Genomic DNA, 16,186 nt, shown 5'->3' on the forward strand with positions numbered 1-16,186 from the left:
TTTGAGAAGCTTCTTCAAGCCTTTGATCATGAAAGAAAGTCAACTTTACGGGATCCCTATAAATTAAGAAATTGAGTTTCAATCCGTATCTTTGTGTCTGGAGTCTTGGATCGAGAGATTTGGACCATTTAATTTTAATCTTACTATCCTTAATAACTCATTCTACTAGCCCACTTCATAAAAATCTAAAAACTTAAATGGCTCAGATCTCTCTCTTTCTCTTGAGTGGTTCAATTCTCATAGTTTGTGAGCTTCGGATACAAAGATCTAGAGTTTATCTCATTCCTGAATTAAGCATGGCTTAAGGATATTAAGTACTACGAGTGTTTCTACGTGGCTTAGATAAGTTTTCTTGGGTATTATGTTCGCCACTTTTAGCTTTTTCAATATATTTTGTATTTGTCGTCTTTTCACGGCTTAAGGATATTAAGTACTACGAGTGTTTCTACGTGGCTTAGATAAGTTTTCTTGGGTATTATGTTCGCCACTTTTAGCTTTTTCAATATATTTTGTATTTGTCGTCTTTTCACACAAGTGAATTAGATCAATTTTTGAGGTATTGCACTCGCGATCTTTTTATACATGTGATTTATGATTAGTTTTTTAGTATAAGGAGGCGAAATAGCACTTGCCGCCTTTTTGTACACATGAATTAGACTAGTTTTCCAAAGTATTATGCTCGTCGCCCTTTGACACACATAAGTCACATCAGTTTTTAGAACATTAATGTGTGTGCTGCCTTTTTCATTCAAGTTCGATATTTTGCACACATTATATCAGTTTTTAGAACAGTAATGTGCACTCTGCTTTTTCATCCAAATTCAATGTTCCTTCTTTTAGATTAAAATAATTTAGAACATGGTATAGTTACCAGAAAACCAGAATAGGAAAGAGCTAAAATCCATTCGTGAACGAAATAAGAAAAAACGAAAATCTAAAATATTGTCAACTTTTGAGAAGCTTCTTCAAGCTTTTGACCTTGAAAGAAAGTCAACTTTACGAGATCTCTAAGAACTTGAGATTCACTCCGGATCTTTGCGACCGAAGAATCAAGAGATTTGGATCACTCAATTTCCATCACATCGCCTCTAATAGTCTATATCATTGAGTCACTTCACAAAAACCCAAAAACCTGGCCCATATCTCTTTCTGTCTCCCCTGAGTAGTCTAAATCTCTCGGTTTGCAAGCTTTAGACACATAAATCCAGAGTTGATGTCATTCCTAAATTAAGCATGGCTTACGGATATCAAGTACGAAGAGTGTTTTAAACGTGTCGCATCACTTTTAACTTGCAACGGTCCATTGATATCATGTATATAGTTGCACTGGCTTCAATTCATGCTTAATCCGATTACACATTGTCATTGTGTATCAATTTATGCTTCTTTCCAAGGCCATGCTCGAATCTCCATCCCAGTGAGAGATGAGACTGCAACTGTTGCCAAAGTTGTTGGAAATTGGGTAGTTTGTAACAACAATAAGAGAGTTTTTCGCATCGACGGAAAGCCGGTGGATTGCAAGACGAGAGTGCGGGTTGATGAAAGGGTTGCGGACAGCTACAAGAAAGTACGCAACGATGACAACTTATCGCTTGTATTAAAAGAACAAGAACATAGTTATAAAACGATATAGAGCTCTGCTAATCTTTAAAACCCGCGATTCTGAACAGTTGATTATACAGCGTATAATCCAGAAGGAGTTCATATCACTCAACGAAAGTTCCGAAACTTACAGAGACTTCTGTGTGCGGCGACAAGCTCAGCAAGAGAGAAGACATGGCCGGAGGTGGTCTTGACACAAGCTACAACAGTTACCCAAAAACTTCAGCAACCTTCTCCCAAGTCTGTTGAGTCATATCGTCGTTACATTTGTACAAAACGAGGTGTCTCATCGTGAAACGGAGACCAACGATGCCACCATCAAGAGCAAGAACTTTTTCTTTAGCCTTTTGCTTCTCTTCGTCGGTCAGATGCCCATAGAGGAGGCTCAAATGTGGCATAGGACCTGCATGGATACAGTTAATTGCAAACCCAATGGAATAATCATTAGTTATAAAGCAATAAAAATATGCAAGCGGTCTAATATCTTAATGGATAGAATTTTGGTTTCCACTCATGCATTCCAAGTTCGAAACTCCCCATCTCTCCTAAATTATATGGAAGTGCCAATAACAATTTCCCTGTCAATTCTCAATAAATTAGTGCTCAGCACCAAACCCTAACAAAACTTGCAGTCAATGAAATGGCAATCTACAAAACCCTAGGGAATATATCTTTAGACAAAAGAGTCCTTTTGTTGGTTCTTCAAAGCAAATGCATATCAACTTAAGAGTTCTGGTTATGTTCGCTCACTCTTAGATTTGGTATAGTGTAGAAATTAAAACACTAAAAACATTCATTTAGGATTAGTTTGGAAATTGCTTTTAAATGATTGAAAACGCTTTTAGAGAAAATTTGTTTTCAAAACTCAAAAAATGTTTACTCTAAGAGTAGTTTCAATCAATTAAAACAATTTCCAAACAAACCCTTATTTTCCGCCCTTTATATCAAATTTAAAAGTGAATGACCATACATCTCCTACTGAATAATGTTACACCTATCAAATTTTTCATACCACGTTTGTATCATTTCTCTAATAGAGATAGGATCCTCCCACACATATGAATTATATCTCTATTAAAAAAATAGTATATATACGGTACAAAAAATATAATAAAAGTAACATTTTTGTTACTTGCTCCCTTAATGACCAAGAGAACATTTCGATTCATGATAACTAGTTGAGCACTTCTCAAGAAAAACTCACATTTAACGAGTGTATACATTATCATCTCTCTCACAACAAACATTCATGTGATATAGAACAAAACTTGTAGAAATTCTGCATGAAGTTTTTATTAATTTTGAATCAATAATTTGTATGGGAAGGCAAATTGATCTTACCCAAGCGTCCAAATTTCCCAGCCACGTTCTTCATATGAATTACCTGAGAAATTAATCGACTACAATCACATAACTAATAACTCTCAAACTAAAAGAGATAATTGTTCTTAACCAAACTGGATACAACAAGTGTGCTCATTTGCAGTTAAGTTCGAATCTATCTTTTTCATAATATAGATGAATTTAATATAGAATATCAACTGTAACAATATTTAAAATACGATATGCAAATTTATGAAAATATCGATGGATATATTGCCATCGATTTGCAATGAAGTGGGTATATCAACTTATTCAGATTTAATCAAAATTAGAGAAAATTTCTCCAAAAAAAAAAAAAAAATTCAAAAGTTCGAAATCTGTAATGGGTTATAACAAAATTTATGTAGTAAATCGGTAAACATCATCGATATTTATTAATTTTTCTATATCTGTATAGGGTGAAATTTTTATTTCATCTTCTTTCCAATATTCATCTTTAATTTTTCGAATATTTGAACGGAAATATTGACAATTTGGTAGATACTTTAAACACCGATTATACATAATAAAATAAAAAAACAAGAGAAGATTGATAAGATTTGAGTGAAAATAAACGAATAGAATGAAACCTCAGGATCGATGAAGAGGTAAACGCACTGGTAATAGAATGCACATGGACTGGTATTCACGCGCTCAATTTTACAATCGTAACTGACTCCCGTGCATTTCTCTCTGAACTTCTTCACGATGGACTCGTGATCCGAGTGGATCGACACCGTAATCGGAATGTGGGGTCGGATCTCCGGCCCACCAAATTCTTCGCGAAGACCGTCCATCACCTTCTTGATCCTCTCCGACACATCATCCGGTGGGACGGCCCATATGTCATACTTGTGCACTCGCGGCTTATCTGGCATGGTGAGAAAAACGAAGAAGATGGATGATTGGTTTTGCAGCGTTTAGGTTAATTGGGAATTGGGGATTATAATGCGGTTGGTGATCAATTTTGGAAATGATCGTTCTTTTTTTTTTTTTTTTTTTTTTTTTTTAATATGAGAGGTGGAGTAGTAATAATGTTGTTTAAATTCGTTTTTAACGAGTAAAACTGAAGACATTGAAAATGAATACCATTAAATCGTAATACTAAGTAGACGTTCTATTTAAAGCTCACCATTTTTTTTTGAATGCCCAATTTTTAATAAAATGGTTCTTTCCACACCAAAATTTGGTCTTGGACGTCATCAACGTTTGATCCATGCATAAATCAGGGCTATAAAAAACAAAGGAAAAAAAGGGAATTCCACCCAAAAAAATTATCTAATCATTCAATAACCGAAATCGAAAAATTCTTGAAAGTTTGGTACAGGCTTCGGGATCACAGATCAGTAATATCGAACCGAATTTTATGATTTTACAATTTAAATTTAAAATTCATAACATATAAGATTATAAATTATTATAGTAGTCGGATTGGTTGAGATTTAATCTAAACCGCTCAATTAAGTTCAACTCTATCTCTCTCTCGACCTCACCTCAGTCCTCCTCTCTCTCCCGACTCGACGACTCCGCCCATTATCGATCTAAATTCGAGACAATGAATCGTTTCATCTAATTTCACTCTTATATTAGAAAAACTAAAAACAAAATGAGCAACCAAGAGAGCGTAAACTTGACAACCAATCTAATTTGGAAATTCAATGAGCATTTTCTTAGCCGTGTAAACCGCAGGGACCATTTTAGCATTCAAGGCAAAATATAAATAAGGAAAATATTGATTCAACAGAAAAATTCAAAGAGGACTACTCAGTTTAAACTAATCTCATGTGATTATGAAAAAGACAAAAACACATCTCATCGTTTTTGCTCACATGGATCAAACAGCTAAATGAGAGATTAAGAAATAAGCAACATTCAACATTTAGCAGTATCTCTTTCCTCTTAACGGTTCTACAGCTAAAAAATAACGAAGGAAAAAATGGAGCACTTGACGCCGAAGCTTTTCTCTAAAACTTTTCGGTGCTTCCCTTCCTACAGTTCGTCCTGAAAACACAAAGCACAAGGCGCACCAATCAGTAAACAGACTAGTCGTATAGTTGGTAAATCGCAAAAAGGAAGAAAACCTACATGTTTCTCAGCCTCCTCAGCGCTCTCTTCAGCTGAGTCTGGTTTAGATTCGGCGTCAGAGTCATCTTCCGCATCATCGGCGTCAGCATCATCTTCTTCCTCGGCCTGAAAAACACAGAGAAGCGGTTAGGGACCGCAGAAAAAGATCAGCTAATAAACTCTCAGGTGTAAGTTTTGTATGCTTACATCAGAATCAACTGGGTCTTTTGCTTCCTGTCAAAAGGATTAAGGTAACAAGTTAATAAGAATGAAAAACACACGATTACTAATAGCGAAAATAATTTGGACTCTGTGAATAAACATTCGAGTACCTCCTCCTGCTTCTTCTCTGCTTCCTCGAATGCTGCCTTCTCAGCCTGAAATTGCACGAAACTCAAATCAGACATGTTAAAGGAATACTGTTAGAAAGCGCTACGGAAAAAGGTATGCTAGATGACATACATCCTTTTGTTTTCCCCATGTTTCCTCAGCCAACTGCTTTGCATACTCCGGGTCATCAGCGATCAAGATATTGTCAAACAGGGTTCCAGATTTCACCTGGGACATTCCACATCTTGCTTATCAGACTTTGATTACTGAGGGAACAAAAATAGAAAACAGGAGGAAAGGTAACAGACAATATTACCTGCCACAATTCAATTCCGACATACTTCAAGTTGGGGTAAACATACAGCTCAGGGTCATCCTTGAACTCTGGGTTGTCAATGAGTGGTGTCTTCCACTTTCCCTTGAAGTTGGGGTTCTTGATTTTCTGCATAGTGGCGGAGAAAAATTAGGACAGAGAACTTAAAAGTTACGTTTCAAGATATTATTCAAACCTGAATTCCACAAACCTTTGGCTTCCATTCACCCTTGTATTCGGGGTTGGGAATGGTTGGGGCAGTCCATTCACCATCTTCCTCATCATCCCAATCTTCCGGCTGAAACACCAAATCACGTTAATGAGCAACAAAAATACTCTTCCGTGCATGTGTAGTATTTTGGAAACCCAAGTCAAATCATTACCTTCTTGGCTTCGGGATCTACTATCTCCTTGGGAATGTCATCATAACCCTACAAACAGACAATGAAAGTCAGCATGCTTGTATATTTAGTTAAAAAGAATAAGCGTAGATGATTTGTATATAAAATGCGTGACTACCTCTGGCTTAGTATCTTCAGGGTCAGGAATGTATTCTTTGTCATCCCAATCTTCAGGCTGTCGATATTAGACAGTTAGTTAATCACCACTTCAGTTATGAATAGTTTACTGATATCTCAAGAGTTCAATTATAGGTACATACTTTCTTGGCCTCGGGATCCTTTATTTTCTTTGGAGGCAGAAGATCCCAATCACTGTAGAGGCTGCCAGTTTGTTTCTCTACATTGTCAATAAGGATGCTGTAGGTAGCATCTGGGCGGAGGACAAAGGTATAAACATGAGTAAGCTGATCAGTCTCACAAGGGACGTCCTTCTTGATCAAGTTATTTGTGTTATTGTAGTTAAGAATTGCGTGAACTTTCTTGGTGCTGTATCCACAGATATCTGGCCCAAACATGATACTGCAAACCATAAAAGTTTATATACCATGTCAGAAATTATTAAATGAGGTAAACAGATTGATGCAAAGATAACGAAACAGTCAGATCAAATGGGGATATCACTTGCCTGTATGAGGTATCACCGCCAAATTTCTTCTGATCAACATCGCCGCTGAGTAACTTGATGTAGCCACCACCACAGTCAAGCTTCTGCTCATGTTTCACGGAAAATTGGAACACTAGGGTCTTGTCCTTGTTGCTGAATTCAGGGAACTCAGCTGAAATGGCATAAAACCTATAATCCTCACTTGTTTGGATACCTGTACCAAGATGTTAAAGTCATCGAAACTGGTCATCAGGACGATCTTCACAATATAAAAAATAAAGCAATGAACACAGTAAAAAATCTGCAGATAACATTAACACAAGAGACAGAATTGGTTATGAACAGATACCTTTGTCATTAGCATCTCCATTCCATTTGCCAGAGGTGTAGTTCCATTCTCCGGCAAGGCTCTCATCTCTCTTCCAGTCAGATTTAACCCAACGTTTGTCCCATCCGTCTTTTAGTATTTGAGAAATAGCACAAGAAACAAGAGAAAAAAGAATCAGGACAATAGAACAGCAAAAAAGATCACTGGAAACAGTAAAAAGTAAAGAACCAGAGAAGTAAACATGTTAAATGTACAAGAGAAGTAAGCTTCTTCACTTTTTAAAGACCCTTTTAATACTACTTGACCTACACATGATACCATTTGACATTCTACGCCTGCCCCACTTTGACTACTACTGTATCAGGCAAAATCTATGCCTTTTCGAGCTCCTACCAATCAAACTCTGTCAAGATTGCAACATCACTAATAATTGACAAGTTCAACAGCAGAAAGAAACGAGTCTCGAGCCAACCAATGGATAGAGCAACAATAGAATATCAATTTAACGGAACATATGAGATTTAGCTTTAATTCTGTTCAAAATCATATACGAGCTTAACAACCTGTGACACTGCAGATTGAAAACAGCGAATGCAACATCTTTGAACTGAAATTGGACTGGAAACCTTACAATTATTGATTTTTTTTCCATTCAATACCATTTATCAAATTTAACATCACCCTAAACCCTATTTTTTTTGTAATTTACAAACACTTCACTGATCACATTTATCATACACACACACAGATACATCAATACCCAAAGATTTCGATTCGAAAACATAAACGAAACCACAAATCAAGTTGAAAATTCAAACTTTAATCAAATTTCTAGCAGATCCAATTGAAAACCGTCAATTAAACTCACACTAACAGTATTCATAAAACATTAACCACGAACACAATCAGATCGAGTAGCAGACTCATAACCAACACCGATCCTCCAGAAATGACATCTGATTCAACTCAATTACCGCACACAAAACCTCTAAAACTCTAATCAATAGAAAATGCAACCAAAAACCGACGACATCAAATAATCCGTACACCTATAGATACAGAGTGAGAAACATAGAGAGAGATGTATGTATACCTTCGAAGCGTTCTTCGAAGAAAACCTTGGCGGAGGCTATGGCGAGGAGAGAGAGAAGGACCAGGGACAGCAAGCTCGAGTTGTTTCGAACCCTAAACGCCATCGTTTTCGACGCTGAGAGAATCTGCAGCTACAGAGACTGATGAGGAAGCTCGATCCCTGCAGGGCTGTTATATATAATCGGTTTTCACAGCAGTGGTTTTTAATCTTGGGGTAAGAGTCCTCGCTGGAAGACGCGACCAATAGAAACTCGCCACGTGGTTTCGTCTTGTCATTGGCCTGAGGTGGCGGGATCTTATTGGTCCCTCACTGAATTTTGCGCTGCAGCAATTGGGTGCGCCACGTAGGTTGGAGGAATTGAGAGTTTACGGAAATGCCTTAGTTTGGTAACTTTGTAAAAGGTCTGGAATTTGGCCCACTAAAAAAAAGAAATTTTTAATGTGCCGCAAACACGACACTGTACATTAAGTGTTATAATACGAGTGGTTAGAAATTTTATTTTATTTATATATCCAACCACTTGTGTTATGAAACTTAAGGCTCATTTGGTGGGCTGAATGAGATTGAACTTTAGGGATAAGATTGGATTGACAAAGATTAATTAGGCTTTGTAAACAAGACTTGTAACTCGTGTATAAGATTGGTTAGATAACACACACTATTGTGAATTCATAACCTATCATGTTCAGTCCTGTCAATATCACATTTTGACACTACAAACTCTATTTTAATTGGTCACAACCTATCTCAATCGGCCTAGCAAACAAACCCTTAATGTACCAAGTCATGTCCCAACACGCTGAAAAATCTCTCATCTAAAAACATCTTAATACTTATAATACTTATAGGAGACTAGGATTGGGGTAAACAAATCACAAATTATGATTAAACTTTTGTATTGTTTGACAATGTCTTTGGACTATCGAATTTTAGTAATATCGTACAAGATCGTAATTTGACAATATCAAAGTCTTACGTTTCCACACTGGAATATTCAAGACCGGATCAGAATTCATTGACTTTGTATTTGGATGTAACATTTCTCCTAGTTATTGTGTTAGAATATGAATTAATATAGTCACGATTTGCAGTTTGAAATGTTAGATTGTTTCTTAAAGGAAAATTATTATAGTTAGTTGATTGTAAAATTTGTAAAAATCAAAGGATCTTAAATACGATTGATATTCAAATAAGCTAGTGTAAACAACTATCGAAAAGAAAAAGTATTATGAAATATAAAGAAAAATAAATGGATGATTTGTTGTAAAGCTAACTTTGAGATTGGGTGAGAGAGGGGCGATAAAGAAAGGGGGGTGATATTCACACACCCCATTTTACTTCTCACACATCTTTTTAATTTTCGGCCGTCGGATCGGATGAATTAAAGAAGATCAACGGACAGAAATTATCAAGAGGTGTGTGAGAAGTAAAATGAGGTGTGTGGATATTACACCCCAAAAAGAAAAGGAAAAGCTTAGGTGTATGAAAACTATGTGTTCACTGTTCACCCTTGGTCTTGTATCTTTATTTCATGATGAACTTTCTTGCCTAAAAGTAACACAAAACCCAAACCCTCGTAGGAATTCTATATTAAGTTTATATAATCACATTTCCTAAATAAACACACTAATTACAACAATCTAATTTCAATAAATTGAGGAAAAAGTAAGTAGCTTCTTTTTATAGCTCCATCCTCATGAAAAAGATAAGAAAATCTTTTCACCAAAAAAAAAAAAAGAAAAGAAAAGCTCAACATATGGGTTGTTCGAACTTGATTACTGTAATACCTAAGCTCTAATGATGTTTACTGTTTAATTGTTTGTGCGTTTTTTGTTTGCTATAATTTACTTTTTCTTTTACATAAATAGTATTAGGATTGCGAAAAATTCAAACTCGAAGGATCAAATGTAAAAGTGAATGCCCTTAACGACTAACCTATGATTGCTTTCGTAGTTTACCCACTTTAGGCTTGAAGGTTTATCTAATGAACTTGTTGCTTTTGATTTAAAAATGAAAGCTTTCCCATATGGATATATACTAAAATAAGTGGGATTGTGACCTTGCTAAGGACAAAAACATAGAAAAAGGCACATAACTCCATACCATAAGACAAACTTGTTGTAGGCTTAAATGTATGAATTTTCATAGTGGGACGGCACTCATTGTGTTCTGCTGTGCAATTCCTTGGATGCTTGGATTGGAAGTCACTCAAGGCTCGTTTAACTTTAATCATATGAAATGGTCAGAGAGTTCGCCTTCTTACATGATTTGCATTTGTGCTTATCATGGTTATTGCCTTTGAATTGATCTACTATTGTTTTCAAGTAACCTAACTGACGTTTTCAGCCAAAAATTAACGTTGTTCGTGTTACTTCTTTTTTCAATGTTGAAAAAGGTTGCCAGTTGGTCATATTACTTCTCATTTTCACGGTTGAAAGAAGTCGGCAAATGGTTGTGTTATCTCTTTTTTCAACGTTGAAAAAGGTGATCATTAGTTTTGATTCCTAGTTAATAAAAAATTTAGCCTTTGTATGGAAGTTACTTCTTGGTCCATCAACCTTAATTAACACTAATTAGATCATTACGTTAAAAAACAAAAATATTTTATAACACATGAAAAGGTCGAATATCACCACCATGACACTCAAACTGTAGCTAATTTTCTCTCCTCTCAACACTCAAAGTCAAAACTTGATAATGTTAAAAGGGCGACCCAAGCCAACAAGGCTCTCTACTTTGCGAAGGTCGCACACCAGGAGGGGTGACGTATTTTGTACGCAGCTTCACCCTTGCTTTGCAATGAGACTGTTTTCATGACTCGAACTGTGATCTTTCAATCACAAAAGAGCAACCTTTCTCGTATACACCAAAGAAGTTAAAATATTATTTTGACAAAAGAAATATTTTTGACAAATATGACTGTGGATACATATATATATATTGATATGCAACATAGAGTAACATGCACATACATAGTTCTAGTAAAATTGGGAATTAAAGTGAAAAGCTCCATCTTTATTAACACATATACCGCGGTTAACTTGATTTGCAACTCCATTTTCAAAGCCATTTGAAGAGGAGGCCTCCATGAGCTGCAAAGAACGGAGCAAACACCAAGGACTCAACAGCCATGAGCTTGATCAGAATATTGAGCGAAGGACCCGAAGTGTCCTTGAGCGGATCTCCGATCGTATCGCCTATGACGGCCGCCTTGTGGGGCTCCGAACCCTTGGGACCTAGTGACTTAGCATGTTCTGAAGCGCCGGCCTGCAGGTATATCATAGCGGGTTATTAGAATGTGCACGATTGATTTTGGGTTGGATGCTCACATTCTAACAACAACTGAAGCTCAATCGAGCGCAAAAGCATGCTTACCTCTATGTATTTCTTTGCATTATCCCATGCCCCTCCAGTGTTGGAAGCAGAAATGGCAATCTGTGGAGGAAAACAAAGGGAGACGCGTCTTAGCAAATGCCGGTAAATCCAACTGAAGGGTGTGAGAAATTCAAAATCTACAGCACGAGAAAGGTTTACTTTACCTGCACACCGGAAACAAGTGAACCAGCAAGAATGCCGGCAAGAGTTTCAACTCCAAAGAAGGTGCCGGCAATGAGTGGTGTAAGCATGACCAAAGCGCCTGGCGGGATCATCTCCTTGAGGGAAGCATCTGTGGAAATCTTGACGCATGTTGCGTAATCTGGCTTTGCTGTTCCTTCCATGAGCCCTGGAATCGTGTTGAATTGCCTGCGAACCTCTTCGACCATTTTAAGCGCTGCACTTCCCACGCTCTTCATTGTCATGGCAGAAAACCAGTAGGGAAGCATAGCTCCCACAAGCAGGCCAATGAAGACTTTCGGCGTCAACACATCAACAGTCTCTATTCCGGCTCTGCTGACATAGGCACCGAACAAAGCAAGAGAAACAAGAGCAGCCGATCCAATAGCAAAACCCTGAGACATACAAGAAAACATGTCAAAATCGAAATAAGGGATACAAATCACCATACTTTCAGAATGCGTCTTGAGAAAGTAAATTTTCCCTTTCAGGATCCGAGAATGCGCCTAGTTTTGTTTTACCTTGCCAATAGCAGCAGTTGTGTTTCCAGCAGCATCTAAAGCATCTGTTCTTTCGCGTATCTCGTGGCTCATCCCGGCCATTTCTGCAATCCCACCAGCATTGTCACTTATTGGGCCGTAAGCATCAATTGCAAGACCTGTGGAGATGGTGCTGAGCATTCCCAAAGCAGCCACAGCAATTCCATACATGGCAGCCAAACTAAAGCTAACGTAGATAGCAAACGCAATGGCGAACACAGGAATGATGACTGATTTGTAACCAAGAGCCAGCCCGAAAATCACGTTTGTTGCAGCACCAGTCCTGCAAGAATCCGCCACATCCTGTACCGGACTGCAAATCAAACATATTAATCAGCATCAGGGTTTTGATGAACAACAATATTTCTAGTGTTATATTAATCACAACTAATAGGAAATTAATCGGATCACCTGTAAGCATTGCTAGTGTAATACTCTGTAGTGTATCCGATAACAAGACCAGCCCACAAGCCAATTGCTACACAAAAGAAGAGGTACCTGCAGCACGTAATTCAAATTAACGATGAATTAATAGAGGGATACGTGTTATGACATGAGTGAAGTGATAAGACCGTGATGGTGTAACAGTCACAACGAAGAATTACTTGGGAAGAACAGAAGTTGGGGATATAAAGAGGCATACCAGTTCTTGACAGTCTTATTGGTTCCAAAGCTGAAGAGAGTGAACTCTGATGGCAAAGCTACAAAAGTGACCACGGCGATCCCGCCAGTCATTAAGACGGTTGAGATAACGAGTTGACGCTTCAAGGAGGGTTCGATCTCACTGACTTTCTTGATCTCAAACAGATCGGTTGCAAAAAGGGTTGTTATCAAACAAACCACAATCCCCATTGAGCTTATGATCAAGGGATACGACATAGCGGTGTAGTCATGACCGATGCCAAAGGATGATATGGATGCAACAAACAATGCTGCACAAGATGACTCAGCATAAGATCCGAACAGATCAGATCCCATCCCGGCAATGTCTCCTACATTGTCACCCACATTGTCTGCAATAACCTGAAAAAGAAACACAAAACCAAAAGCGCTCATACAACTAAAAAGAACTTCTGACTACTTTTAACAAAAAAAAGTACGACTAATTCTCAATAGGCCAAATGTGATACTCTGCATTTGGGAAATCTAAAACAAACGGGCAGAAAAACATAGTACAAAAGGGAGATGTAGCAAATTACAGCAGGGTTTCGTGGATCATCTTCGGGGATATTTCGTTCAACTTTCCCAACAAGATCAGCACCAACATCAGCTGCTTTCGTGTATATGCCTCCCCCGACTCTTCCAAAAAGTGCCATTGAAGAACCTCCAAGTCCATAACCAGTAATTGACTCGTACAGTCCTTCCCAGTCATCACCATAATACAGCTTAAATAGGTTTATAGACGCATACAGCACCAAAAGTCCATTGGCAGAAAGAAGGAACCCCATCACAGCACCCGAGCGAAAAGCGGTGATGAAAGCCTTCCCAACACCCCTCCTTGCTTCTAGGGTTGTTCTGGCATTGGCATACGTTGCGATCTTCATCCCAAGAAAGCCAGAGAGAACAGATGTAAAAGCACCGAGCAAGAAGGCAACGGTACTGAAGAAGGCGTTGGCTAGTGCCGGTTTGCACATGTTGCCTGTGTTATATGTGCAGGGTTCACTTTTGGTGCTGAAACCCTTCACTGAGCCAAGGAAGAGGAAGATGATGGCGCTAAAAACGCCAACGAAGATGCTGAGGTATTTGTATTGGGTAAACAGAAAAGAGGTCGCCCCTAGAAACATTATACGAATCAAAAGTTAGATTTAAAATTTACTGTCACAGAAGTGCAGCAACATAGTTCTCATTCTTTTTTAGTTTGATCAGTGATCCGTACAACAGATGCTATGGCGAGGAAGATTAAAAAGGTACCAAGTACTAAATTTTCATTATTTTCAGGGTGTGATCACAGATCACCAACTGAATGATGCTTTAGTGACGAAAACTTCCGCCGGAAAATTAAAAAGGGAAGCAAGAACATAGTTTTTTATTCTTTTCAGGCTGTGATGAGTATACAACAAAATGAAAAACACAGGATTAAATTTTCAGCAAACACATTAAAAGTGTAGTAAAAGCATATTTTGTGTTTTTCATTCTTTTCTGGGTGTGATCTGACAACAAAATGATGCTTTAGCGACGAAACCTTCAGCGAGGATTCTTATTGCTTAAAGAACAGACATATTGTATTAGGATGCAGCTTATACTGGTATGAAATGGTAAAAAAAATGTAAAACAACTACAAGAATTAGAGAGAGAGAGAAAGAGAGAGAGAGAGAGAAAGGAGAGAGAGAGAGATCACCAATGGAAATGGCATGCTGGATCTCAGCACACTTGATGGTAACGTCAAGAGAGTTAACACCCTCTTCTTCGTCTCCAATGAGCTTGTCCTTGTACCCATTTCGCTCACCATGCCCACCTGAGACCTTCACCCTTGACACCAAAAACCACTGCAACAAAGCAAAACCAAGCCCCACAACCGCAGCCAAAGGAATCACAACCTGTGTCAGTCCCTCACTGAGCAAACCCATCTTCCAAAATCTCACACACAACAATTGCTTCCTTCAATAATTTTCTTGGTATATCTGAGATATTTTATGGCAAGGGAAAGAAAAATGCTTGGTGGGTTTGAACTGCAGCCCCTTGTAATCTTACTAATATATTACAACTGCATCAATTATCCAAATCCAAACGATATCCTAGTGGGTTTGGATCACGAGTCCTTCTACTATACAACAATGTACAGTGTATTATGTTTTTTAATTGGATCACATCCGCTTGTTAAATTTCTTTGAATTCTCGAACGCACATCTAAACCGTTAAGTTTCTCAATATCTGGTGTACTCTAAAATTATCATTGCACTGCATGGGGATTGGAATCTGTAAAGCTATAAAGCTTGCTGGTTTGAAAGGCAGGTGGGAATTGGGGGAAGATTCTTATATATACCTTGGACTGGCACAACTGGTTGGTTTGATTATTTGGTATTAGTTTTGTCATAGGCTCGGAGTTGTCCCTGTCCCTAAGGACACCTTTTTCTCGTTGATGGATAGAGTTGGCCAAATCAGCACCAGCTCAATAATTACTTGATATAAATCACAAAATTTACATTTATGCTAATCACTGTCTTACTAAAACATAAGATTTTCTATTTATAGAGCACGTCAAACAAAAGTATGAAATCTTCTGTATTTTAAATTTATGCACTTAGCTGACACGATCTTACTAAATAGAAATTAAACAGCTCTATTGAATATTTTTTTTTCATTTAAATGAGGCCAAAAGTCTTTGAGGTGAAGGATGATTGAAACGAATTTTTTTTTAAAATGTTGAAGTTACTTTTGGTAATTCATAGTTAACATAGCAAAGTTAAATGGCTTTATCTGTAGTAACACCACCTCCAAATTTAATAAAATTAACCTCCAAAAGGAAAAGCATTAGGGAATAGTCTAGTCCAGTCTAGTCTGTCCTTCGTTCACTTACCAGCACTATTTCGTACTACCTTGGAAAGCAAGCAACCATAACCTCTGATATTGTGTTAAATATTATCTTCTTATTATGCTAATGTAACTTGCACCTTTATTTGATTTGATATCAGAAGAAACATTTCAATTAGGTTATGAAAAATCACAGTCGGTGTTGTACCAAACAAAGTCCAAAGGAAGAAGGATTACTTACCAATTTTTTTATGGAAGCTTTATAATCTCTGCACGCAATTGATTTTAATGCACATTGTGATGCTAACTTGAATACCAAATAAATTCAAATTGCAGTAAAGAAACATTTATATATACAACAAAAAGATAACTTAGAAAAAGTCTATATCAAGTCTCATTTTATTAAGCGACTATAGTTTTTGACAAAACGATACTTAAGTGCAAAAAGCGATATTATACTCTTATCAATTGACATAATTCGCGTCCACAGATTTAATGGTGGCCGGTGGGAGAAGAATTCTTGA

The 16,186-nt window shown here is 37.4% G+C and overlaps 3 protein-coding genes across 3 annotated transcripts; all 3 read right to left on the reverse strand.

The window, feature by feature from the left end:
• Window positions 1-1,578: 1,578 nt before the first annotated feature.
• On the reverse strand, window positions 1,579-3,972 carry LOC137746309 (cyclic phosphodiesterase). The gene is made up of 3 exons (XM_068486386.2): window positions 3,555-3,972; window positions 2,944-2,986; window positions 1,579-2,005 (listed from the first exon to the last, which is right to left on the reverse strand). The coding sequence occupies exons 1-3, from the start codon at window positions 3,840-3,842 to the stop codon at window positions 1,812-1,814; spliced, it is 525 nt and encodes a 174-aa protein (XP_068342487.2). The 5' UTR covers window positions 3,843-3,972; the 3' UTR covers window positions 1,579-1,811.
• A 709-nt stretch (window positions 3,973-4,681) lies between these two features.
• LOC137744918 (calreticulin) lies at window positions 4,682-8,405 on the reverse strand. The gene is made up of 13 exons (XM_068484734.2): window positions 8,098-8,405; window positions 7,026-7,133; window positions 6,698-6,890; window positions 6,333-6,591; window positions 6,191-6,247; window positions 6,055-6,102; window positions 5,883-5,969; window positions 5,675-5,800; window positions 5,491-5,586; window positions 5,361-5,405; window positions 5,236-5,262; window positions 5,050-5,154; window positions 4,682-4,965 (listed from the first exon to the last, which is right to left on the reverse strand). The coding sequence occupies exons 1-13, from the start codon at window positions 8,198-8,200 to the stop codon at window positions 4,954-4,956; spliced, it is 1,266 nt and encodes a 421-aa protein (XP_068340835.2). The 5' UTR covers window positions 8,201-8,405; the 3' UTR covers window positions 4,682-4,953.
• A 2,595-nt stretch (window positions 8,406-11,000) lies between these two features.
• LOC137745582 (pyrophosphate-energized vacuolar membrane proton pump 1) lies at window positions 11,001-15,141 on the reverse strand. The gene is made up of 8 exons (XM_068485555.2): window positions 14,530-15,141; window positions 13,391-13,965; window positions 12,835-13,214; window positions 12,603-12,689; window positions 12,174-12,504; window positions 11,637-12,047; window positions 11,473-11,532; window positions 11,001-11,364 (listed from the first exon to the last, which is right to left on the reverse strand). Exons 1-8 carry the CDS (start codon window positions 14,756-14,758, stop codon window positions 11,158-11,160), a joined length of 2,280 nt encoding a protein of 759 aa, XP_068341656.2. The 5' UTR covers window positions 14,759-15,141; the 3' UTR covers window positions 11,001-11,157.
• Between the last annotated feature and the right edge of the window lie 1,045 nt (window positions 15,142-16,186).

Source organism: Pyrus communis, chromosome 12 (assembly GCF_041283825.1).
Source record: "Pyrus communis isolate YQ-2024b chromosome 12, ASM4128382v1, whole genome shotgun sequence".
NCBI classification, from domain to species: Eukaryota; Viridiplantae; Streptophyta; class Magnoliopsida; order Rosales; family Rosaceae; genus Pyrus; species Pyrus communis.